General features: G+C 43.3%; 1 protein-coding gene across 6 annotated transcripts in view; it reads right to left on the bottom strand.

The window, feature by feature from the left end:
* Nucleotides 1–27,222, bottom strand: part of PTPRN2 (protein tyrosine phosphatase receptor type N2) — a 914,460-nt gene that overhangs the window by 557,907 nt on the left and 329,331 nt on the right. For 5 of the 6 annotated variants that reach the window (XM_053263441.1, XM_053263436.1, XM_053263440.1 and 2 more), the window contains 3 exons: nt 13,138–13,383; nt 10,011–10,051; nt 6,715–7,088 (listed from right to left, as the gene is read on the bottom strand). In XM_053263441.1, coding sequence (XP_053119416.1) covers nt 6,715–7,088; nt 10,011–10,051; nt 13,138–13,383 — 661 coding nt within the window. The remainder of the gene's footprint in view (nt 1–6,714; nt 7,089–10,010; nt 10,052–13,137; nt 13,384–27,222) is intronic. The other variant, XM_053263438.1, reaches the window with a different exon arrangement.

Raw genomic sequence — 27,222 nt, 5'->3', positions numbered from 1 at the left:
ACAACCAGCATTTATTCAGCGAACAAAAAGATTCCATAGTAAGTGCAAGTAAATACTTATAGCAGATATTTCTGTAGATTAAAAAAAAACAAAAAAACTAGGTATATGTAGCCAAAGGATTGGCTGATCATTTCCAATCATTATGTGAACTTCAACCTTCCTTATACTCCTGCAGCCTTCTTACCTCATCCTACATGCATCCCTCCTTTTTATCCAATTTTCTCTGTCTCCCCACTCCTCTACAATCTCCCCTTTCCTTCATTCCTCAATACCACTTCCTCTTCCAGTTTTATTTCTTAGTTTCCCTTTTTGTCTACTTGCTTTTTGTCTTCTGCCTCCTCCTTTCCTTGGCCCCAACTGAGCATTTAAAGCAGGTGGTAGTAGGGAGGGCCAATGGCTCAAAGACCTGCACCTGTTCTTAAAAAGAATCTGTTCTTTTTAAACAGTGGACTTGTAGAGTTACCCCCTGCCTGCCCTTAAGTGAGGATGATAGTAAGGCAAGAGGAGATTATTCTACAAACAGGATTAATATCTGGTTTATTAAGAAGCTAATATATCCAGTGTCGTCTGTCAATAAGCAGCTGAGCTACTTGAAAATTTAAACAGGGAATTCATTTAGGATTAATTATTATATATTAATAGCAATCTGGATGGGCCTCCTGTGACCTGGCACAATGGGACACCCTTTTGCAGTGAGATAATTGCATTGCAAATTCTGTGAGAGCCCCCTAAACTTCATCTGAATTCCAGAATTCTGTGACACTCCGTGCTTCAAAAACATTATAGGCTAGTTAGTCCATATAAGGTATTGTTTCATAAAAGATTTAACTTTTCATTTCATTTTTACTATAAGATACACAATGGAGGGGGGAAAGGAACCCTTGACACAAATGGGGGCAAAAAAAAAAAATCTATAGGGAGAAGCTACAAAGGAAATTATCCATTTTGAACAGTTTTTACTCATAATAAAATGCTGAAGCAGCACCCAAGAGGATTTGCCAGACAATTGCCTACACTGAACCTGTCAATTCATCCCCAAGATTAGTGCCGATGGTTAGTATGGATCAGTATAGATCACACTGAAGATCTGAAAGGTCACTCAAGAAACAGCAGGAGTGACCTATTATTGTTCTCGCCACTGACAAGCAGGCTGCCATTTTGACAAGGCCTTAAACTATCACAAATCTTTTATTTGAGAGCTACAAGGAAATATTTATCTATGCTCCACAACACAATTAAAATATCTGGGTTTTGTTATACAGTAAAGTAATCTTAAATATCTCCTTGGAACATGACTCTGGAGCCAACAAAAGACTGAGAATCTCTCAGTGAATGAATCACCTCTGACATCTTTCTAACTATACCGCTGAGTGCAATTTTTTCAGTCACATTTGAGATCACAAGGTAAAAAGAACTCCAAGCTATTAACCTCAGTGCATGAATATGTAAGACCCCTCATGCCAATAGAAGGCTGGTTTCTGCTAGAAGAGTTTCATTTCTTTATTATATACAACTTTGCTAATAACGTTCTGACAAGCTGAAAGAGCCATGAACAGTTTTGGTAGGGCAAGAGGATATGAAGCTAGGAATAACAGTATTAAAAATAGAAAGACTTACCTAGCATGCTACTGCAGATATCTATTTGCTGTGCACACAAAACACAACTTGTTTATATCTATTTAGCTCTGACCTCCCTAAATTGTAAATTATGTCAGGAAAGAGTATTCAGTTTCATAATTTGCAGAAATTAAATCTCTACCAACTTTAAACTCTGCACTTGGATCTGATGAATTTGCTCGCTCTAGGTAATTGCAGCACCAAACTATTGCTTTACACACTAATTTTCATTTTAAGGTCCTCCTTGATGTGTCCCTAACAAAAAATTTTATAATTTCTTTTTGAGCTTCCAAACACATCTACCATCACCCCACTTGGGTTCTTTCTCTTACCTTGCTTTCTTTATGCCTGAAACAGCAAAGCCACTCTCTCCACTAAGCATTCCTACTTTTTAGCGCAGTTCTTCTACACTGGACCACTACAGACTTGCCTGCTCTTTCCTGTCATCTGCCAGCTAACTTCTCCATTCTTGTTATTTCGTAATAAAACAAACCATGTCCTCTCCATGTTACTTAGGGCTGCTTTACAGATTTAGCACGCACAGTATGTGAACCTGGTCATGTCTCCCTACAGTGTGTACACATGGAGGAAGAAATGTATGTATCTTTCTCAGATTATGAAGTACATTTTGTGTAAAGACAGTGTGTGGTCTAATCCATCATATGTGAAACAATCTTTAGATTACAAGTATTCTGAATGCACACCACATTTACAAGGTTAAAGTTAGATAATGTTAAAAAGTTGTGCATTTGGTATAATCCTCACAACAACAAAAACATACAGGGGCTATTCACACGGACGGGCAAAACTGGGCTAAGGAAGCCCAGCCTGGTTTTGCCAGCGTGTGTGACTAGGCGGCACAGCAGCAAACCTGCTTAGCCAGATTTGGGGCATGATAGTGCTTGTGTGTCAGTGCCGTGTGGCATCTGCATGTGAGTAGCTTCCTGGCCAGTGCCGGAAGAATCCCTATAATGCTCTGCACGAAGAGTTCCAAGAGCTGGGAAGACACATTCCAGCCCCCTACACTCCAAGCCACCAGATATCGTCGGGGTGGGTGATCCACCCAACCATGAAGGAGCCCTTGATCGTCTATCAGGGAGGTAAGCATTTTAAGGCTTCCTGAAATGGATGAGAAAGGGCTCATGATGTCACAACTGAAGTCTTAGGAAGCAGTACCAACTGGCACAAAGTCACCCATTCAATCTCTGCTCGGGGAAAACGAGTGGATTGACTCTTTAACTTCTGCTGCCTCTGACAGTAGTGAACCAGGCTGCCCAGTGTCCCTTCTCTTTGCTGTGCCTTGATCCGGGTTCAGGAGTGTCTCCTCATGCCCTAGGCTCTGGTATGGCCCCCAGAAGGTCAGGAGTGGTTTTCCTCAGTCTCCTGCCTTGCAGCCAGGAGTTTCTTTCTTTCTCTAGCCGCTCACCCTGCTGTGGGCTGTTGCGGCTTAAATAGGGAAACAGATGATCACGATCCCATTTCAAACTTCCTTTGAAATGACAGTTTCATTTCAACCCATTTCAGACCCATTTCAAACCAGCTTTCAAGTGGGCTATGGGGTGGAGACTGCCCTGGTTGGCCTGATGGATGATCTCCAATTGAGAATTGACTGAGGAAGTGAGACTCTGTTGGACTTTTTGGATCTCGATACTATCAACCATAGTATCCTTCTGTAGTGTCTGAGAGGATTGGGGAGCGGGGAGGCATTGCTTTGCAGTGGTTCCATCCCTACCTCTCTGGCAAATTCCAGATGGTGTCATAAGAACACAAGAACAGCCCTGCTGGATCAGGCCCAAGGCCCATCTATCCAGCATCATGTTTCACACAGTGGCCCACCAGATGCCACTGAGAGCCACAGAAAGGAGTTGAGGGCATGCCCTATGTCCTGCCATTACTCCCCTGCAACTGGTACTCAGAGGCACCCTGCCCTTGAGGCTGGAGGTGGCCCACAGCCCTCTGACTAGCAGCCATTGATAGACCTCTCCTCCATGAAGTGATCCAAACCCCTCTTAAAGCCATCCAGGTTGTTGGCTGTCACCATATCCTGTGGCAGAGAGTTCCACAAGTGGATCACGTGTTGTGTGAAAAAGTACTTCTGTCTGTTGGTCCTAGATTTCCTGGCAATCAATTTCATGGGATGACCCCTAGTTCTAGTGTTATGTGAGAGGGAGAAGAATTTCTCTCTATCCACTTTCTCCACACCATGCATGATTTTGTGACCTCTATCATGTCTCCCCGCAGTGGTCTTTTCTAAACTAAATAGCCCCAGGTGTTGTAGCCTTGCCTCATAAGGAAGGTGTTCTAGGCCCCTGATCATCTTGGTTGCCCACTTCTGCACCTTTTCCAGTTCTACAATATCCTTTTTCAGACGTGGTGACCAGAATTGTAAGCAGTACTCCAGGTGTGGCCGCACCATAGTTTGGTATAGGTATTATAATATTAGCCGTTTTATTGTCAGTCCCCTTCCTAATGATCCCTTTTTCACAGCTGCCGCACATTGAGTCGACAATTTCAACGAGCTGTCCACCATATCCACAAGATCCCTCTCCTTGTCAGTCACCAACAGCTCAGATCCCATCAGTGTATACTTGAAGTTGAGGTTTTTTGTCCCAATGTGCATCACTTTACACTTGCCAGCATTGAACCGCATTTGCCACTTTGTCACCCACTCCCCCAGTTTGGAGAGATCCTTTTGGAGCTCCTTACAAACTGTTTTGGATTTCACTACCCAAAAGAGTTTGGTATCATCTGCAAATTTGGCCACTTCGCTGCTTACCCCCGTTTCTAGATCCTTTATGAATAAATTAAAAAGCACCGGTCCCAGTACAGATCCCTGGGGGACCCCACTTCTTACTTCCCTCCACTTGGTGTCACTTGGTGACTATCATTCTTCTGAATGTGAACTTTTGTATGGTGTTGCCTAGGGTTCCATACTGTCTCCATTGCTTTTTAACATCTACATTAAATTGATGGGAGAAATCATCAGGAGGTTTGGCGCAGCATGCTATCAGTATGCTGATGACACCCAAATTTATTTATCCATGTCAGCATCATTGGGAGAAGGCACAACCTCCCTAAATGCCTGCCTGGAGGCAGTAATGGGCTGCAGGGCTGTCCTTAGGGCATGGCAAGCAGAGCGACAGCCTCGGGCCCTGCTCTTTTAGCCCCCATTAGAATTAACTAGAAGGGGGCCCCGCGCTGGCTGATTTGCCCTGGGCACTGCACCTCACCAGGGCTCTTTAAGGACAGCCCTGATGGGATGGATGAGGGATAAACTGAGACTGAATCCAGATAAGAAAGAGGTACTTTTTGTTCAGGGTCGGAACATGGGATGATTTTGATCTGCCAGTTCTGGATGGGGTCACACTTCCCCAGAAGGAACAGGTGCACAGTCTGGGAGAGCTTCTGGATCCACAACTTTCCCTGGTGTCCCAGGTTGAGGAGGTGGCCAGAGGTGCTTTCTATCAGCTTTGGCTGATACAACAGCTGTGTCCATTTCTTGAGATGAGCAACCTCAGAACAGTGGTACATATGCTGGTAACCGCCAGACTTAATTACTGCAATGTGCTCTATGTGGGGCTGCCTTTGTATGTAGTCCAGAAACTGCAATTGGTAAAGAATGCAGCAGCCATGTTGGTCTCTGGGTCCTATTGGAGAGAACATATTACTCCTGTGTTGAAAGAGCTACACTGGCTGCCAATACGTTTCCGGGCAAAATATAAGGTGCAAGTATACAAGTATAGCTATACAAGTATAATACAAGTATAACTACTGTATAAAGCTTAGGCCCTGGGTATTTGAGAGAACATCTTCTTTGCCATGAGCCCCATCGCCCATTGAGATCATCGGGAGAGGTCCATCTACAGCTGCAACCAGCTTCTCTGACGGTTCCACCGGGGTGGGCCTTCTCAGTTTCTGCCCTGAGACTCTGGAAATGCACTCCATGTTGAGATGAGAACCTCCCCATCACTGACAACTTTTTAAAAATCTCTAAAGACCTGCCTTTTCACCCAAGCTTTTTAATTTAATTGTGGTTTTAAACTGTTGTAAGGTTTTTATTTCTCTTTTTATTTCAACTTTTTAGGTTGTTGTGAGCTGCCCAGAGATGGAAGGTTGGGGTGGCATACAAATTTGATAGATAAAATAAATAAATAAATCCACACCCTGGAAGAACTGCAGTACCTCCAGGCCAGCCATTTCCTCTTCTAGAGCAGCCGTGAGGTGCCCCACTGAGCTACCCCTGACATATCCTTTTGGCACCTGATATTGTTTCAGTGATGTGTATGTCCCACATGCCTTCACAGGTTTTCAGCTCAGAGGTTAGGTAGGTATCGCAGCCATCCATAAAAGTATTTTCTATAAACGAGGCATTCAAGAAACATGAGCATGTTCAGTGTTTTTTCTGTTTTTTGGATTACCTGGTTCCTTCACTGTCCCTTTCAACTTAGCAGCCTCACGTGACTGAGCAGAACAACAGGTAGCAACTGGGTCCCACAGTTTCTCTCAAAACCAAGCTTCAATGAAGATAACAAGATTTCTTATAGCCTAGCCCTGTATCTTTCTAAAAACACAAGCATTTTAGAAAGCAGAGCATAGATGGCATTAGCATTAGATGGTCCCTACATGAACAGGGCTCGGAAATGCAGCATGATCCCAGCCCAACTGAGGAGTAAAGCCTAACGTTTAAAGCACACACCACAAAACCATTAATACTGCTACTGATGCACTGTGTGGGTCACTAGGCTGTCAATCCAAGAAGCAGATAAATAGCCTACATAGACTTTTCCCATCAAAGCAGTCAAAGGAGACAATAGCCAACAAAAGAGTATTCTGATTACTTTTAACAACAAGGCCATGTGTAAGTATGATATGGGTTGTTCTTCATCCCACTCCCAGATTTGACATGGGTGCTGTGCATTTGACTCCCCCCCTTTTTTATTATTTTGCTTTTATTGTGCTGTTGATGCTTTTAACATTGCTTTTTTGATATTGTGAGCCATCTTGGACTTCTGTGGGTCACTATGACATACACAATTGAAATGTTTAAAAGGTTTATATTAGTAAACAAACAACATTCATCTTCACTAGCATACATACTCTTTCTCTGTCACAATGTAGCCATATTCCTCTTCTTTAGAAGACTTTGCATCTAGCTGTAGGCCTTCTCCCAGCTTTTTTTTAGTTTCTTCATAAGCACTTTCATCCTGAATCAATGTATTCCAGTGACGAAGCTCAGTCAGCTCTTTAGATTTGGGTTCCAACTCAGCTTTCTTTTCAGCTATCAGTTCCTTTGAGAATGTTTCACTCTTCACATTTTCAATTCCAGCCTTCACTTCCTCAGAAGAAGAGGAAAGATCTGAATCTTCTGACTTCTTCATTTCTGTTTTAAAGGACTCTTTGGACAAAGGCAGATTTTCAGTTGCCATGTTCCCATTCAGGAAGTCAAGTTGTTTTGCACCCAAATAATTCTTCTATATGAAAAAAGAGAGGTATTTCTATTTTTGTTCATGAATATAGTCCTTATGTATCTTTACATAAAATTTCATGGATTCAGTCCTGTAAAATCTCACAGAATCCTGAAGCTATACTAAGTATATGGATGCATATTTTAAGTATACAGTTGCCCGTTTACCAAGGATTAGAACTAGAAAACAGTCTTAGCCTAGAGTGTACATTTAATCTTTTGACAAAGTAGATTGCAGTATAGGAACTGTGTCATCTCTATTTTTCCTAAAGTATTCTCTCTCTTAAATCCTATTGATCTCATTCTTTCAAAAGACCCCACATCTTGGAACAGAGTGTAAGGACCTACAGGTGTCTATAGTGGCGAAACATAAAGCATTAGCATTATTTCCTGCCTTGCCATCCCTGTTCTAGACAGATATCTTGGGTGAAGGAGCTCTAGATATCCCTGACTGACCCAATTCCAATCTTGCTGCTACTAGTGGTATGAGCCCTGTCTTTCCTACGTGTCCTAAGTTCAGATCTTGAAACTTTCAATCCTGTTAAGTCTTGAGAGCTAGTGACAGTCTTATCCAGTGGTGCAGCCACTACTGAACAAGAGGGGACAAATGTTCCTGGGCCATCAGAGGCATCATGGCACCCCTTTGCCCGCCCCCCCCCCAGAAGCCCTTTGTTTTCCTCCAACATCCTGCTGGTGAATGAAGCACTCGCTGGCTGGGAGCATGAGGTACAACCCCTCTTCTGCTCCTTCCCAGCCAGCAAATGAAGCGCTAACTGGGTGCTCCCATTGTCTCCCTTGGTGAGAGAGAGAGAGAGAGAGAGAGAGAGAGAGAGAGAGAGAGAGAGAGAGAGAGAGAGAGAGAGAAACCCAGCCAGTGTTTCATTTGCTGGCTGGAAAAGAGTAGAAGTGGGTCCATGCAGCCACACACCCTGAACCTGATGCTGACACAGGGGTGTGTGGCCAGCAACATTGGGAGGAAGAGGCCACTGGCAAGCTCCCTATGCCCCTGGTCCTATCTTTAGACTAAGGGCCAGTTCAGGTGCCCCAAGCCTTGTGTATGCATATATACATCCTTCCTTTGCCTGCATGAGCCTCAGAAGAATTTTACTTTTGCAGATGTTAAAAAAAATAAAAAATAAATTAGCCATGTTATACAGACCAAATGATTGGAATATATTCTAATCTAACTACTTTCCCTAAAAGAAACCAAGATATGAAGTAGGTTTCAGACACAGGTTTATTTTAGGAAAGCTGGTTTTAATAAACCATCTATTGGTTCAGACATCATGACCTATCTTGGTTTGTTTTAAACCTCAATCAGATGTAAAATTCTGCTGAGACTCATGTGAGCAGAGGAGGTACATGTTCCCAAGGCTTGGGGATACTGTGCTAAACCAAAATGTAATTGTGGTTCTGTACAATGTCTGAACCCAGCCCTATCTCTCAACTCTTATCTAGAAAGAAAAACCAAGACAAGACTCTGGTTCGTTCTTTCCCTGTAAATTTTAGAACCATGGTTTTAAAATCAAATCAACTCTGGTTTCAGGTTCCACTGGAATGAAACTCAGTGGAACCAGACTACTGCTACGGCCAAGGGCAGCATGGAGTGCCTGATCCTGCCTGAACAACGTATTCAGAGGCCTTGGGTTTTCCAAGCTATCATCTGTCAGGAGAGAGACAAGTGGGGGCAGTTATCCCTTGCCCTGGATTCATGGATTCAAGCAGAGCAATTTCTGTATTTTATGTATGTACTTGGCCTCCCCCACCCTACTAAAACTCCTGCAAACACCAATGCAAGCCATTATATTCCATTTCCTATCACACCTTGCAACTGAAAAGCCCAGATCAAGCCTCTCTCTTCCCTCACTCATTTCAAGCCCCGTACAAGTGGATTTTTAATGGAACTCTGCTCTCCAGAAATGCCTTAAAAACTGTCTCCTCCCTAGAAAGTTTATCTGGGAAGATTTGCACATATGAGATGCACAAAACCAAGGAAATAAACACACTGTGCCTTCAATAATGGAGAATTTGGTTCAAATGGTAGCAAGTTATTCTACGAATTTGTAGAACTAAAGCTTGAGTTTGAACTAGAGATATACAGGCCTGGGGGGAACTGGAACCTCCCCCTCCCCCCATTTTTGGGTTTTTTTTACCCAGGCGTGTTTATCTCTAGTTTGAGAAACATCTGTGACCCACAAATCTCAGTGGCTTACTATTAGTATTGCTATTGTTTTATCAGAGTGCTACTATTGAAAGACTATATGATTTTGGTCTGTGGTGGGCTTAAGCTTCTGTGAGGGAAAATAATTCTGGATATCAGCCTGGTCATTAAGAGTAACGAAGCTGATTGTAGTGCTACAATTCTCGACACATTTACTTGATTTTGATGGAATGCAAGCCCACTTACATGAGTTTAAGATGACAGCCTAAGAGAAATATTTAACTGTGTTTGTTTTTAGTTTGGTTGCTGAACACTAAACCCAGTGGCTGACACCCTGACTAATGTTGCACATGCTGAAAAAGCTGCATGCAGGCAACAAGGGAGAAGTGATTTTCCCCACTGTACCCTCTGAAAATATGTTCTGAGGGTTGTGGGGGCCTGGGCAACATGTTTTCAGGAGATACTGCGGGCTGCAGAAGGGGTGATTAGGAAAAATTGTTCCTCCCCCGTGTGCATGCAACATTTTTCAGCATGTGCAATGTTAGTCTGGATGTCAGCCAGTAGCAACAAACCAACACAGAGTAAAGTACTCTTAAGTCAGTTTAAATTAATGGGTGTAAGGGCACTTACATCTGTGCTGGATCACGATTTCTAACTTAAGGTCATCTAAACTCAGCCATTCCTTTACAATCATCAACATATCTCTCATGACCAATGCATGTTTAATATGATGAGACATGAACACATTTTCTTAAATATACACCTTACCTCCATTTTAGCCTTGGCATCTTCTTTCTGTACACCATCATCTGTAGGAACATTAGACAGACATTTGTTGTGAAGCACAGAATATTAGGTTTACCACAGACACTAAGTTTGCTTTACTTTTCTGTAGATTGTGCTCTTTGTATGTACATTAAACATTAAGATGTAGCTGAAAGACTAAAGTAAATGCCTAGATCAGATTTGTCACTCTGACTCCATTTGGACAGCTTGCTAATGGAAGATCAATGGAACAAGTACAGTAAGAGTGCATTATAATTAATTAGTTCAATAGTATGGCTGACTAATTTACCTCTGTTTACCAGCGCCTTACAAAAATCAATACCATGTCTTCCTCTACGAGAGAAATAACGTTTACACAAATAAATGAGGAATGGCAACAGATTTTCAGTCAGACCCTTTTCAGAAAAAAATATGTGTCTGTGTTCTGAGTATCTTTTATTTAATAAAGACAGTACTTTAAGCTACAGTTACCACACACTGGTAAACCTAGATTGCCTATCACAGGAAAACTTTGAAAAACAGTGACGTGACTATCCTTAGAAAAGAAACAGGAACACATTGTGATGTGTAGATATGATCAATGTGGATTTTTTAATGGATTCATGGTTGGTTTGCAGAATTATCTAACTATGGACTTCTTCATATCTCACTTGCATTCCAGCCATTTATTTTATATCTGTTTTTAAAGAAATAGTCCAGATATAAGTTAACCTTTCTAACTCTGGTCTATATCCAGAAATCCACATGCAGCATGATGTGCATGTTCCTGCTACATGAATCTGTGTGCATGTACGTAACTGACTGTATGTGCTGTGAGCATAAATAGAACCAATCAAGCAAATGGAAATGGGACGAGGAACTGAACTCAGGGAAAACAAATGTGTTAGATGGTGCACATTTATGGAGCTTTGTGATTCTGAGTTCTCAAAAAAGATTAGTTCAAATACTATCTGCCTTGCTTTGACTGATGGTTAAGTAGCTGATTAAAATAAATAATAAATCATTTTAGTACACTGGGTAGATGGAAGATATCTAATAAACACAATATTTCCCATCAATAAGATTAAACATACATACCATAAATAATTGTAGCAAGTCACCTTAAAGGCAATGCCTGCCTCAAAAGGCATATATAAATAGTTTTAAACAGTGGTATTAAGTAATCAACAGGACATAAGTATCAGGGAAATCCAACTGGAAGACATATTTTAATATAGCACCTACAGTATGAATTACTGAATGAATTACTGAGAGCAAGCGTGGTGTTGTGGTTAGAGTGCTGGATGAGAACCGGGGAGAGCGGAGTTCCAATCCCCATTCAGCCATGAGACTTGCTGGGTGACTCTGGGCCAGTCACTTCTCTCTCAGCCTAACCTACTTCACAGGGTTGTTGTGCGTAGAAACTTAAGTATGTAGTACACCCCTCTGGGCTCCTTGGAGGAAGAGTGGGATATAAAATATATAAAATGGAGGCAGGAGCTTCTTTTTACCTTTAAAATCAAGCCACGGTGGCCACCACAGTGGAAGCCCCTTCCACCCCACTGACAGCCTCTCAAGTGACTGGGCAGCTGCGCTGCAGATGGTTTCAGGCTTTGTATGGGCTGCGGCAGCGGGGATGACAGAGGCAGCGGCGGGTGCTTCTTCCACCACCGCGCCTGCTGGCCTCCCAAATGACCAGGCCACCAGAGCATGGCCACCCAGTCACTTAGGAAGCCGGCAGGGGGGTGGAAAGAGCTTTTGCCGACGTAGTCGCCGTGGCTTGATTTGAAAGGTAAAATACTTAAAGGCGACAGCCTTTTCCCTTGCCCTCACCACCACCTTAACACTTTACCTGTAAAGGGGAATCCTTGCTGGATTCCCCTTTAGAAGTATACTCATCAAGCCCCTCAAGCCAGCTCAATGGCTGGACTGGGACTGGGCTCAATTGAGCTCAGGGTGGTTCAAATCTGGTCTGGATTCAAGCCGAACCAGGAAATCGGGTTCCATGCACATCTCTAATGAGAGTAACATTTAAAGCACACTCTGGAGAGAATCCTCCTATTTCCCTTGCAGTAAAACAGGAAAGGCAGTTGCAGAAGGGTGTTGAACTGTTACCCCACCTGACAATTCTTTCCTACAAGAGCCCCACTAGTTTTAAATTGCTTATTTAACCAGTCTACCAAACAGGAAGTGAGCCTGGCAGGCAGAGAAACCAGTTGGGCTGGGGGTTGCACTGAGGAATCACTAGGGCCAGAGGGAGGGCACACAACTCCTCCTGTGCTTAAGAATCCCCCCCCATGAGTACCCACCCATCCCTGCACTCCTATTATCTATGGAAATCTATATCTTCTTGTGCTTGTCACCTTGTCCAAATGGTATTTTTTACATTTCTCCAATGCTAGGGATGTGCACAAACTGAAGCTGTAAAAGTTGTGAAGTTGTGAACTGAAATGTAAAAAATATAAAAACTGAAGTTTGTGCACCAATTTGGAGCTGCAGGGAGGAGAGCAGCGAGTGGGGGCTTTAAAAAAGAGAGAGAGAGGAGGAGAGCAGGAAAGAGCAGGTCCTTACGTCCGATGGGCCACCCCATGCAGCTTCCTGCTGGGGTGGCACTCATCCCAAGAATCCATGCCTAACAACACCATGCTGGCCATGCAAATGGTGCCCACGCATGCACAGGCACCATGTGCATCCCAGCACCAAGTGCAGGTTCTTGGGATGAGAGTCGACCCAGCAGGAACCTGCTCTCCCCGCTCCCCTCCTCACACCAAGCCATGCACATCCTCATCCAATCCTGTGTTCGCATTGTGCAAGCTCCCAACACAAGCACTGCGAGTGTGTGTGTTCCAAGTGGGGAGATGTGAAAATTGTAACACCACATGGCTCTAAATACCTCTATACAAGGGGAATAAAGGTAGTGTACCCACATTACCCTCTGAATACAGCATAATGATGGCATAGGGGCTGGCAGGGCGCCAGAAACAGAGAGGAGTTAGCAAACAGCAGGAGACTAGGGGGCAATGAGCAAGCAGTGGGGCAGGTGACTTTTCCTTGTTTGGAAAGCTCTTTTTAGACATTTTCAACAACCCAATTGCTTTGGAAAGAGAAAAGCAAATGGAAGATTTAGTACCTTGCCCGTGATAACCTTCATCCATTAATTCCATCTCATAATCACCTTTTCCTTCTGCATCCACTCTCTTTTCTGCTCTCTCCCCTTCAACCTTCCCAGCGGCATTTTTCTTTTCTTCATCCACATCCACAGCCTGAATGGCATCAGCAATGATATCGGCCATCTCATCCAGCTCCAGTGGGTTCAACTTATCTACATCCACATGATGTTTTTTCAGGTCCCTCAGAACATCTTGAATAAATATTTCTGAGTAAGAGAGAAAAAGGACATGAAAACTTGATTACTTATGAAAAGACAAATGCTATGAGCAGGAAAGAAGAGAAAGCATTGTATTCTCAGTCCCAGCCCTCAGTAGGGGCCATTTGATTATCTGTGAGGTCTTGCCTACATTATTCAGTGTTAATCTGTATTCATAAATATATTCTTGGAAATATTTTTCTCTTATTCAAATGTGTTGTTCTTAGAATTTTTTTTAAAAAAAATCTTTTTCTTATTCAAATGTGCTTATTGAATAGATTCAATTTTATTAATTCATGGGATTATCTTCTTATACAAATCAGTAATTGGATCAGTTGTCTCAGTGGACAAATCATACCCAATGGAACAATTGATTTGGTATAAATTTGTGGTGAAACAAGCGTCTGTAGATAAGCTAAAATGACCTGGGCCAATTTATCTCGAGGTGTGTGTGTGTGTGTGTGTGTGTGTGTGTGTATCTCTGCAACAAAACTGCTGCAACTGTTTTATCACATAAATTAAGTCTTTTTTCCACTCTGCATCAAGACTTACAAACAGAATTACCTTACACTGTACTAAAATGGCTCAAGTATACAAATCAATTACAATAACACTCAGCCAACCTTAATGTTATTAGTGCAGACAAAGTAAAAAGTAGAGGCTGCATCAGCACAATAACATATAAGGAACATGGATAAACAATATGCAATATGTGTATTATGTTCAAAAGGAAAAATCATCTCTCCTCTCCCGCCTCTCTCTCTCACACACACACACACCTATAAATAAACCCTCCCTGTTGTCAGCAGTATCAGTTCATCATTCCTAGTCACCAGAGTGCTTTTTGGGGAAGGAAAAAAGTGAGCAATAGGATGATCTCTGGGCATCATGGCCCCAGGGCCCCTCTAATAGTGACCATGAGCTGGAGGAATCTGCCCCTAAAATCCCACAGCTTCCAGTTCTATCTGACATGAAATCCCAGGAAGAGTTTCTCACTTATCTGAAAGTGGGTTGTCATCCTCCCAACCAAAGACTGGTAGTTCAGACATGTAAGATAAAGTATCCAAAGTGGGAAGGGAAGCCCTCAATCAGCATACTGACCACCTAAAAGTGTTCACTCCTTAAAAAAAATCCCAACTGAGGCAGATGAAGATGCCAAGGAACATTTCTATAGATTGTAAACCCTCAATTATTTACAATTCCAGCTTGATTTCCATCAGGCGTGCCCAGGCTATATCTGGAACAACAGCGTTGCTTCTGAACCAGTCAGGTTCAGAATGTTCATAATAAAAATGTACTATTTTCCATCCCAATTTGAAACATTGTTCTTCTTTCAAAATTCAATATCAAGCCTGTTTCAGACCTTGTTGTGTGTCTGATAATGCCAGGGTCCAATTGGGGTCCAATTGGGAAGGAGAGCTGGTCTTGTGGTAAAAAACATGGATTGTCCCCTTTGTTAAGCTGGGTCCACCCTGGTTTGCATTTGCATGGGAGACTATGTGTGAACACTGTAAGATGTTCCCCTTAGGGGATGGGGCTGCTCTGGGAAGAGCACCTGTATGCTTGCATGCAGAAATTCCAAGTTCCCTCCCTAGCATCTCCAGGATAGGGCCGAGAGAAACTCCTGCCTGCAACTTTGGAGGAGGCACTACCAGTCTGACAATACTGAGCTAGGTGCACAAATGATCTGCCTTGGTATAAGGCAGCTTCCTATGTTCTTATGTTGTTCCTTCACACAACCCTCATCAATACCCAATAACACCTGCTCCCCCAAGCCCCTTCCCCCAAGATTCAAGGAGTGTCCATGGATGCATCAGTGAGGGGAAAGGAGTAAAGGGGGATGCCAGAGTCACAAAAAGGGTTAGGGGGCAGTTTGGATAAAGGGTGCGGGTGGGTGGATGAACAGATAGATTGTTGGGAGTGAGGAAAGACGGCCGGACTTTTGGATTAAAATCTAAACTGGAAAAGCCTGTTTGGCTTGCACTGGAGTGGAGGCAACTTCAAGTTGTGCTCAGATAAAGTTGAGTGTCATAACTACTAGCTACCTACTAAACTCTCACAGGAAGTTATCCCAGATGCTGCAGGCCTTACTGCTGGCCATGGTACTTACTACACAGCTATTCAACAATGCTGTATCATGTCATCTTGGTACTTGAACCCAGACCCCTACTATCAGCTCGGCTACTTTAGCAGACTTACTAAGGTCCTACGAGATACCCACATCTCTTGTGCATCTGAGACATGATACTGGATCACGCCGAAATATTATTGTGTAAAGGATATATTTTATTTTATATATTCTTTGTTTCTACTTAGCAAAGAAACATGGGTGAATATTCATAATAATTTAAATTCATACTTCGTATGATCATAACCTAATTTTAATCAATATCAGGAAATAAAATCTCAGTTTTGCCTTTTAACACAGATGCCCTGATCTTAATTAGGGTGTTTGTAAAGGTTATGATATGAAACAACTATTTCCCCCCCTAGACTATATTGGCTCTTCTGACTGAAGGCGTCTTTCCAAATGAGAATTTTAGCTACATGTGCTTCTGATATACTGTCAACTGTGGACAGAATCGGAGAGTTTATCAATGACACCCAATAATATAAATGGAAGATGACACATGAAGCAGGACAAGAAAAAGCAGATAGATTGGATTTCTTAGTAATACATTTACAATCAAAATCAAACCACAGTCTTCTAAATATATTATTAGTAGAAGACTGAAGGAGAAAATATTAGAAGACATTGAAGATGAAAAATATATTGAGTAAATAAACGTAAATGCAGGGATCTGAAAAGATATGGTTGCATTTTTTATTTATTTATTTATTTATTTATCCATCGTATTTGTACACCACCCCAAACTTCCGTCTCAGGGCAGTTAACAATAACATAAAAACAAGTTAAAAACATACACAAAAACTTAAAACAATTTAAAATCAAACACAAATTAAAATCTAAACAATTTAAAAAGCTGGAAAAGCTTGGGTGAAGAGGTGGGTTTTCAAATGCTGTTTAAAAATGGTCAGAGATGGGGAGGATCGTATTTCAGTAGGCATTCCACAATCTTGGGGCAGCAACTGAGAAGGCCCACCCCCGTGTGGCCACCAGGAGAGCTGGCGGCAACTGGAGACGGACCTCTCCAGACAACCTCAATGGGCAGTGGGGCTCATAATGAAGAAGACGTTCTCTTAAATACCATGGGCCCAAGCCATTTAGGGCTTTATAGGTTATAACCAGCACCTTGTCTTTTGCCCAGAAACTTATCGGCAACCAGTGTAGATCTTTTAAGATAGGAGTGATATGGTCTATCCAAGATGACCCAGAGACCAACCTGGCCACTGCATTCTGTACCAACTGAAGTGTCATGGGCATGCTATTGGACTCTGAAGATGAGGAGGAGACAGGCAGTGCGACAGTGGAAGATGAAGTGAAGCAGCTTCAAAGGCAAGAAGTTGCCAAGGCAAACGGGGACAATTCACAGGACGTTGAGGAAGAGACGGAGCCTAGTATGACAGCTCCTGTGGAGGAGACACAGCCGATCTCAGCTGTAGAGAGGCGCTAGTCAAAGAGACAGGAGGAGATTACGAGATGCATGCATAGAACTACTCGGCTAACAAGGAGAACTGCTGAGTCAGAGGCCAATGATTGAAAGCACATGGTTTTCACCTATTTAATACCACCACACCACACTTGCAGTGCTGGAAGCAACGTCATGTTTGTTGTACTACCCAGCTGTGTTCCTGCTTGCTTTGCTCATGCACTGACCCTGGACCGTTTGTACTCTGCTTGTGGAACTTGATCTGGACTTGGTCAACTGGCTTAGATATCGTTACAACTGGGAGTGGCTCTGCTGTCGGATTGCTTGTCCTGCTTTGCCTTATAACCTACTTTGTCTCTCTGTCTACTCTCTGCTCCACTGGCTGATAAGCTAAACGCCAGTGCTGGCAGCCTCCTGGGTGTCATACAACTGGAGACTAGCCTGACAGGTTTACGACATGACGTTTCCAGACTACATACAAAGGCAGCCCCACATAGAGCTCATTACAGAAGTCAAGTCTAGAGGTTATCAGCACTTGTACCATTGTTTTGAGGTCGTTCGTCTCAAGAAATGGACACAGCTGGCATATCAGTCAAAGCTGATAGAAAGCCCCTCTGGCTACTGCCTCAGCCTGAGATACCAGGGAGAGGTGTGGATCCAGAAGTACTCCCAGACTCCCTGTTCGCAGGTATTTTCTATCCAGTAATCTTTTGTATTTAGTTGTATGGACATTTGTCCCTACATTTCTGAACTGCTTTCTACTATCGTTGCTGCTGATTGTTTCTCCAGTTTCCCGACCTGCACAACCCATGAAGGTACTTTTTCCTTTTCAGCATGGCTCAGATCCCACCACCACCTTTTTTCTTGTCCACCCCAGGAGAACCTGTTCTTCCTTGGAAACAATGGTGGTCCTATTTCTGCAACAGAGAGCCAGCATAGCGTAGTGGTTAGAATGTTGGACTAGAACCAGGAAGACCTGAGTTCGAATCCCCATTCAGCCATGAAACTCACTGGGTGACTCTGGGCCAGCCAATTCTCTCTCAGCCTAACCTACCTCACAGGGTTGTTGTGAGGATAAAAATAAGCATGTACATTGCATGTACTCCAGTAAAGCAGAAGGCTATATTGCTTCACTGACTGGGCCCTGAAAGCCAGAGAATATATAATCATTCAACCTTTCCTGCCAATGGAAGGGGATGCCAATTCTTTAGGAAGATGCTCTTCAAGCTTTAGGTGGTCATTTCAACCCTACTTTGAGTGAGATTGCTGAATGTTACAAGTTCTATTATAGATCCTACCTGCCTGGTGAATCTGTTGATCAGTATATCACAGCATTGAATGCCTTAAATGTAACCTGTGAGTTTGCCAACTTTACTGATGAAATTATCAGGGATCAGATTGTAATGAAAACAAACTGCTCCAAACTGCATGGAAAAACTGCTATTGGAGCAGAAACGTACCTTGGATAAAGTTACAGAGATGTCTAGAAGGGTGAAAAATGTTCTTCTCTTTGTTACCCCAAACCCAACCTCCTGAGATCTTGCTAGGCTGTTCAGTCTAAATCCTTCCAGGCCCAATCTTCTCATAGGCACTGTCCCAGAAAGTGGCAGCATAAGAAAGGAGGAGCTTTCAATGCTACCATCATGGAGACTCTGCCTACAAACCCAATTGTGCTCACTGTCATATACAGAAGGTCAATTGCAACGGATGCAAAAAAGGGGAAAATTTTGCTGTTGTCTACTCCATTAGTGATTCACCATATGATAAGGATGAGGCAGATGAACCACTTTCTGACAGCATTTTAAGTGTAACAACCAGAGCCTGCTTCTACATATTATCAAGTTCAACTTAATGGCCACGAAGCGTGGATGTTGGCTGATTCTGGTTCGCCTTAAACTATCATTTTCCTTCCACTTTACAATAAACTCCTTACTACAGCATATCTGCACTTGCAGCCTTCAGATATCCACCCATGGGAATATGGAGGTTCCCCTATTGCCTTCACTGCTGCCCTGGAATACAATGTACGTACTATAGAACAGAAAGTGTAGTCTCAATACTAGGCTGGAAACATCAGAAAGATCTACGAATAGTGTTAGAACCAAATAGCACAGAACCTGTATTACAGGTGATGGAACATTCATATGCTATATGATTGCTGATTTCTCAGACAATTTTGCTGATATTCCTGGCACTGCCATACATTTCAAACATAAAATTTGTGATCAAGTAAGGGATAAGCAACCAAAACATAAACTGTATGTAGACAAGAAATGAGGTGTGAAACAGTGAACATTTCAGGTGGGGGACTTTGTTCGAGTTTGGCAGCCTTATAAAGCAAGAAAGGGATGTTCCCGATATTCTAGACCAAAACGAATAATAGAAATCCGAGGAAATTCTGTCCTATTGGATGATGGAAAGAAATGGAACAGTTTGAGACTTTCCAGCATGCATACTATGACAAGAGAGAAGGGAGTCTGATCTCAAGAGATGAACTGAAGAGGAATTTGATCTTACCTTTAGTCCTGACCTCTCAGAAGAAGCCGATGAAAGTGATGAACAATCCTCGGTACCAGAAGAACCTGCAGTTCCTGTGACCAGGGGTGCACCTAGGTGATTTTGGAGCCCAGACCTGAAGGACTTCAGAGCCCCACCACCACCCACCCTGTTTGAGGGCTTGGGGGGTTGGGGGCAAAGTAAATCTTTTTTTTTAACCTTATTTCAACCGCTGCTGTGTGGCGGGGATGGGGGTGGCCAGCAGGATGTGCAGGCACTCGAGGGGAGACAGAGGCGGTGGAGGCGGCAGTGGCAAGAGCTCCTTTCCTGAGCCTGCCTACCACCCAAATAACAGGCTGAGCTATTTTTGGCCCATTTCAGGTCTTTGCACACTCGTGTGCATGTGCAGAGAGCACCTAAATGGCTCGAAAATGGCCTGACCTGTTATTTGGGTGGCAGGAGGACTCAGGGAAGGAGCTCTTGCCACTGCCTCCTCCTCCCCTTGAGTGCCCGCATCCCGCCAGACTCCCCCAACTCTGCTACCATCCCTCCTGTGCAGTGGCAGTTGAAAAAAAGTTTAAAAAAGATTTAACTTGCTCAGCAGGACAGTGGTGGGGCAGGCGCAGGGTAGTGGCAGGGCTCTGGGGAGGCCTCCCAGGACATTTGGAGCTCCCCTGCCCCAAGACAGGAGGCCAAGGAACAAATCCCCAAGCTTTGTGGCTAAGCTCACCTCTGCCTGTGCCAGGGAACCCAAGACATGAAAAGTGTGTATGAGACAGGAGAGCACCTAAAAGATTTCATCAGTAGATTTTAAATCAGTTCAGGTTTTTGTTGTTATAAAGGGGAGGGATGTCCAGCAATATTTTTTATTTAATTGTTTGGATATCCTGCAGGGAATCCTGCAGGGAGTGTGGAGGAGGAATCGGAAAGGAGAAGGAGAAAATGGAGTTTTTGCTGAATAAACCTTTGCTTAAATCTACATAAGATTTCTTTGTGTTTATAGGGAAGCAACTATAAAACACCACTAGAATGAGGATGCTTGCATTTTCTAAACTCACCCACATTAAAGAACATGGGTTCCCCAGAAAGTTCCTGATCAAAGACTCCTGAGAAAACTTAGCAGTAATGAGATAAAGGGACAAGTACATGAGGATAGGGATCAATGGAGAGTTTTCACAATGCAGGGAAGTAAGAAGTGGGGTCCCCCAGGGATCTGTACTGGGACCAGTGCTTTTAATTTATTCATAAATGATCTAGAAGTAGGGATAAGCAGCGAGGTGGCCAAATTTGCAGATGACACCAAACTCTTTTGGGTAGTGAAATCCAAAACAGATTGTGAGGAACTCCAAAAGGATCTCTCCAAACTGGGGGAGTGGGTGACAAAATGGCAAATGCGGTTCAATGCTGGCAAGTGTAAAGTGATGCACATTGGGATGAAAAACCCCAACTTCAAGTATACACTGATGGGATCTGAGCTGTCGGTGACTGACCAGGAGAGGGATCTTGGGGTCATGGTGGACAGCTCACTGAAAGCGTCGACTCAATGTGTGGCAGCTGTGAAAAATGGCAATTCTATGCTAGGGATCATTAGGAAGGGGACTGAAAATAAAACAGCTAATATTATAATACCCTTATACAAAACTATGGTGCGACCATACTGCATACAATTCTGCATACAATTCTGGTCACCACATGTAAAAAAAAGACATTGTAGACCTGGAAAAGGAGCAGAAGTGGGCAACCAAGATGACCAGGGGCCTAGAACACCTTCCTTATGAGGCAAGGCTACAACACCTGGGGCTTTTTAGTTTAGAAAAAAGATGACTACGGAGAGACATGACAGAGGTCTACAAAATCATGCATGGTGTGGAGAAAGTGGATAGAGAGAAATTTGCCCCCCTCTCACATAACATTAGAACTAGGGGTCATCCCATGAAATTGATTGCCAGGAAATTTAGGACCAACAAATGGAGGTACTTTTTCACACAACACATAATCCACTTGTGGAATTCTCTGCCACAAGATGTAGATATAGCCAACAACCTGGATGGCTTTAAGAGGGGTTTGGATCACTTTATGTAGGAGAGGTCTATCAACAGCTACTAGTCAGAGGGCTATAGGCCACCTCCAGCCTCAAAGGCAGGATGCCTCTGAATACCAGTTGCAGAGGAGTAACATCAGGAAAGAGGGCATGCCCTCAACTCCTGCCTGTAAGCTTCCAGCGGCATCTGGGGGGCCGCTGTGTGAAACAGGATGCTGGACTAGATGGGCCTTGGGACTGATCCAGTAGGGCTGTTCTTATTTTCTTATGGGTGTCCTACTTTGGAATAGACACACACTCCTATAGTCTTTACCTGAATCCTAGGCATCCTAGAATTCTGCTACTCTGCACCTGAAAATTGTGGCCAAAGAGGAGTATAAACGTCAATTTCCACATTATAGAGACAGTGGCCCACATTCTGCAGAGCAGCACATCGGTGGAAGAAGGGCTGTGTGCTTGCAAAAAGCCTTCAATATCGCTGCAATAAAGGTTTATCATGCAGGTGAAAGGGCATGGAGAGGGGAAGAATTTTCACAATTCTCTTCTCACTGCAAAATACCTCTTCATTTGCATAAATATGCCCCTGAGGGCTGTGCGACCCTCAGGGACATATTTAGGTAAGCAAAAGGGCATTTTGCAGCAAGAGGAGAGGTGCAAAAATCACTCCTCCTCCTGCTTAGTGCCCACTCGACTCCACGAGGAGCCTTCACTGGAGGGACACTTACGGCTTTTTGCAAGCATGCAGCATTTTTGCCCTTCTACTGCTGTTCAGAATGTGAGCCAGTGTATATAGTGTTTACAGTGCTTGACTAGAACTGGAGAGATCTGGGTTCAAATCCTCCACTCAGCCATGAAGCTCACTGGGTCACCCTGGGACAGACAATATCTCTCAGTTCAACTAAGCTCACAGAGTTGTTGTGAAGACAAAATGGAGTGTGGAGGTGGGGGAACCATGATTTATACTAGCCTGAATTTCTTGGAGGAATGGTGGAATATACTACTACTACTATGGATATTTATATACCGCTCTTCAACAAAAGTTCCCAAAGCGGTTTACATAGATATAAATAAATAAAATGGCTCCCTGTCCCCAAAGGGCTCACAGCCTAAGAAAGAAACATAAGACAGACATCAGCAACAGCCACTGGAGGGATGCTGTGCTGGGACTAGATAGGGCCAGTTGCTCTCCCCCTGCCAAATAAAGAGAATCACCACTTGAAAAAGATGCCTCTTTGCTGAGTTAGCATATACATGTGAATAATAATATAGCTACTGCCGGAAGTTATTTTAAAGTACTCCACATAGCAGCTGTAATCATACAGTAAACCCTTCAGGTGGGGCACTTTGTTTCACAGTTGTGTGATTTTGTTTACAGCAAAGCAATTGTTTATTCTATACATGTGCAGTGCCATGCAGAAAATGTACAGCAATCACTGTTGAGGTGTTTTGAATTAACATCTTGCTACAGTATTGCTGCCACAGGGAACAATTTAAAACTTCCTCTAAATGGCTCTGTAATATGTAAATTAATCCTAAAAAGAAGGAAAGGGCTCATCTGAATTATTAAATTTCACCTTCTTCTTTTTTTTACTATTCAAACCACTCACCTCAAATTGTAATTTCGTGGTCACATTTTCCACAAGTGAGTGGATGCCAGGGAGCGTGCAAGTTAAAGCTTTAAGCCTAGGCTATTTATGTGCTCTCACTCCTCAAAGATGCTGTGTTAGTTCAGAGAAAAATGCAGGTCCTATCAATATACTGATATACAATTTGTTGTTTCCTGTGGTCTGAGTTTGAGACTCCTGGTGCCTGACATATCCTGCTCAAACACCTAGAGCATACAATTTCATTCTTCAGATGTGATCACAGTATAAAGAATGGTGTAATTTTAACACTACTGGGTGGTGGCCTTTTTTCTGCAAATTGGGTTCAACATCTTCACTTTGTAGCTACATGTCCTACCAAAAATTGTGCTGCTGAAGAAAAAGCTGATGATACAACCTCACTATGAGAGTTTCATTCATTTTCAACTAATTTCCTTTTCTTTCTTCCTATCAGGCCTTATCTCCCTAGTCTACTTTGCCAGGTTCCATAATCTATAGCAAAGCACAGTCACAATCTCAAACAAAAGGAAAATGAGGGGAAAGAAAACCACACAGGAGAAAATGAGTGGCCAAGGACCCAATTCCAGAGTCCACAAAAAGACTCTCGGCAGGTCTTGCTGGTTAATGAAAGAAAGCAGAGATAGGAGTGTGCATGGATCTGGCTGGCCGGCTTTGGTTTGAGTCTGGACCAGACTCAAAACCGACCGGACCAGTTCGGTCCAGCACCCCCTCGAACCACCCCCCCGGGCTCAGTTTGGTCCGGGGGGGCAGGTTGCGGACCTTTTAATGTTGTTGTTTTTAATTGTTTACCTTATCCCCCTTGGGGGAGTTCCCGGAGGCAGCGGGGGGGTGTCCACGGAGGCTCCCCCTCCCTGCTGGCTCTCCTTATTGCCCCCTGCAGCCGGTTCGGCCACTCTTCAACTGGTTTTTGGCCTTCTCCCAGCAGCCCAGCAGCTATTTTGGAGGCCACGCACCTGCGCAATTTGCCTCTGCATAGCCCAGGCCATGCAGAGGCCAATTGCATAGGCTCACAGCCTCCAAAATGGCCACCATGCCACCGGGAGAAGGCCGAAGAGTGGCCGACGAGCCAGCCAAACCGATCAGAAGGGGCAATAAGGAGAGACAGCGGGGGGAGGGGAGACATCCACGGACACGGACACACCCCGCTGCCTGCAGGAACGCCCCCCGAGGGGAATAAGGTATATTTTTAAAAAAATTAAAAGGTCTGCGAACTCCCTGGACATCTGGGGGGTATTTGGTCTGGGGTCGGACCAAACAGGGGGTGGTTCGGTTCGACCCCAAACCATCTAACCCAACTGGTTCAATGTCGAACTTGTTCGACGTTGAGCTGGTTTGCACACGCCTAAGCAGAGAAGGAGAAGCTGTCTCTTTTCTCTGAAGTGTGGTGTTTCTCACTCTGGACAGTCACCAGGATGCTCCTGAAGATAAGCTGCTTGTCAGAAGTGACTGACATCTTAAGATAAACTATGCCTAGAATAAAAGACACACCTATTGCTCAACAGCCACTGACATCAATAGTGTAAAAGGCAAAGAAGAACTGACAGTAGTTCTGAAAAATGTGATATCTAAAATATATTAGAAGATACATTAGAATAAGATGGACTAGACACTTGAAAACAAGCAAAGAAAAATACTTACTTTTGTGAAAAGAATGTAAATAAAAAGGAAATTATTCAGAGGGATGGGAATATAAATATACTGCAGCAATTTATTTACATAGTTTTCAGGTGGCCTTTCAATAAATCCATTGGGAAAGTTGATCAAGCAAATGCTGTATCTGAGTTTTCAAACCAGAGAGTTACTTTAGAACTACAGTAATTTTAGCACTGATCTACAGGTTACAGTCGGTCCTCATGTGAAAACCACTTAAAGTAGCCATGATATGGCAGCTGTTAGCAGATGATACTCAGCTCTATCTCTCCTTGTCACCTGATCCTAGGGAGGTAGTGGATGTCCTGAATCAGGGGCTGGAGGCTGTGATGGTTTGGATGTAGGCTAATAAACTGAAACTGAATCCAGAAGAGACGACAGTCATGTTGGTCAGTAGGAGAGACAATCGGGATGAGGAGAATCTACCAGTTCTTGATGGGTTTGGGTTTGCACTCCCCGTGAAGGAGCAAGCATGCAGCTTGGGGTATTGCTGGACCCGGCTCTGCTTTTGGAAGCTCAGGTGGAGGTGGTGGCCAGGGCTGCCCTTGCACGGCTTTGGCTAGTGCACCAGCTGGATCCCTTTCTCGAGAAGGCAGATCTGGCCACAGTTACCCTGGCCTTAGTCACATCACGGCTGGATTACTGTAACGTGCTCTATGTGGGGCTGCCCTTGAAGAATATTCGGAGACTGCAGTTAGTGCAAAATGCGGCAGCTAGGATTTTATCTGGAGCTGTCCACTGGGATCACATCACACCCATTTTGAAAGAGCTACACTGGCTATTTTGAAAGAGCTACACAGTTTATTTCCAGGTCCAATTCAAGGTGCTGGTTTTGAACTTTAAAGCCCTTAATGGTTTGGGACCGGGATACCTGAGGGACCACCTGCTCCCAAAGGTTGCTGCCCGCTTGACAAGGTCATCTGAGGGGGCTCTGCTCCAGGTGCCAACAATGATGGGGGCTCAGCTGTCCTGCACGCGGGACAGGGCCTTCTCTGTTGCTACCCGCAGACTCTAGAATGCTCTCCAGGTGGCTATTCACTCTTTGGTCTCCATCACAATTTTTAGAAAGCATATGAAATCTTTGCTTTTTACCCAGGCATTTATATGATTGTCTCTACTGCTGCTTCTTTTGTATTTTGTATGGTTATCTTATGCTCGTATTTTAAATATTTTTAATCAGATCTATGTTTTTATATTTTATCTTACTATTTTAATTGTGTAATTTTTATAGTCTTGTTTTAATTTTTGTGTGAACCACATTGGGATTGTTTTAATGAAAGGTGGCATATAAATTTAAGAATAAAATAAATAAATAAATAAATAAATAAATGACAGTCCAGTAAGATTACCAATAAATATAACTATGGAGCAAATTATATCAAGCAGGACTATTTAACTGGCATTCTTAACACAAGCCTAGTAACACATGCTAGGAAATTACTCACAGTATGCCTTTGTGAAAGCTAAATATTACGCAACATATTGTTCTCTGCAAGTGTTAAACATCTGTTACCTATGAATTTCTGCTAGAAATGGTGAAATAGGACAGTGCATGATAATGAAACCAGCGTGGGCCTAGTTTGCTCTAACATCAGTCCTGTTCCAGGCATGTGCAGTGCCACCTGGACTTGCATTTACATTAAAATTTACTTTTTGAAACCTATTATCAGGCAGATGCCTCGTCATGCATTTTGTCATTTTGAGCATGTACACTGGGCTCTCTACTAAACAGCAAGACTGCATGGTGGTTCCCTGTTCCCAAAGGGCTCACAATCTAAAAAGAAATATGAGGCAGATGCCAGCAACAGCCACTTGGGGGATGCTGTGCTGTGCCTGGATAGGGCCAGTTGCTCTCCCCCTGCTAAATACAGGAGAATCACCACTTTAAAAAGCATCTCTTTGCTCAGTCAGCAGGGGTAGAATACTTCAAAATACTGCAACTATAATATTCCAGACTACAATGAAGGGATTAAAATGTCACAAGCGAGTCTTCAAATTATATTCATCTCTATGTCAATTTACAAAGACTGGTCCATCAATTTTTCATACATTCCAAACTAAGAACACTTCATGGTTTAGTACTAAGAGAAGTTCAAGTGAACACTCGCCCAGGTTTCTTCCCATTAGACAGATGATTCACTCATGCACTTTCCGCTGGTTAATGCCTCATCACTTTATCTCTCAAAGTTTAGCATATGAACTGTCTCTGCTGAACACTATTCTGCTTGAGGGTATGTCAAATGATAGGAACATTCAGTTGGTTGTCTCTGCAGAAATGGGCACTCATCTAATTGCACTTTATAGAAATTTTCCACTCTTTTCTATGTTGAGATAACAGAGGACAGCTTTCCCCAACAGTTGTGTGTACTTTCTAGAAGCACTGAGTTAATAGGCAAAGCTACTGACTGCTGGGCATCACTATCAATTAGGTCAAAGATAGGGTTAGAACAAATATGTCTTAATTGGCTCCTTGGTTTGAAGCCCC

Source organism: Hemicordylus capensis, chromosome 6 (assembly GCF_027244095.1).
Source record: "Hemicordylus capensis ecotype Gifberg chromosome 6, rHemCap1.1.pri, whole genome shotgun sequence".
NCBI lineage: Eukaryota > Metazoa > Chordata > Lepidosauria > Squamata > Cordylidae > Hemicordylus > Hemicordylus capensis.
Note: the sequence above shows the minus strand (reverse complement) of the source record. Positions and strands in the feature narration are given on the sequence as shown.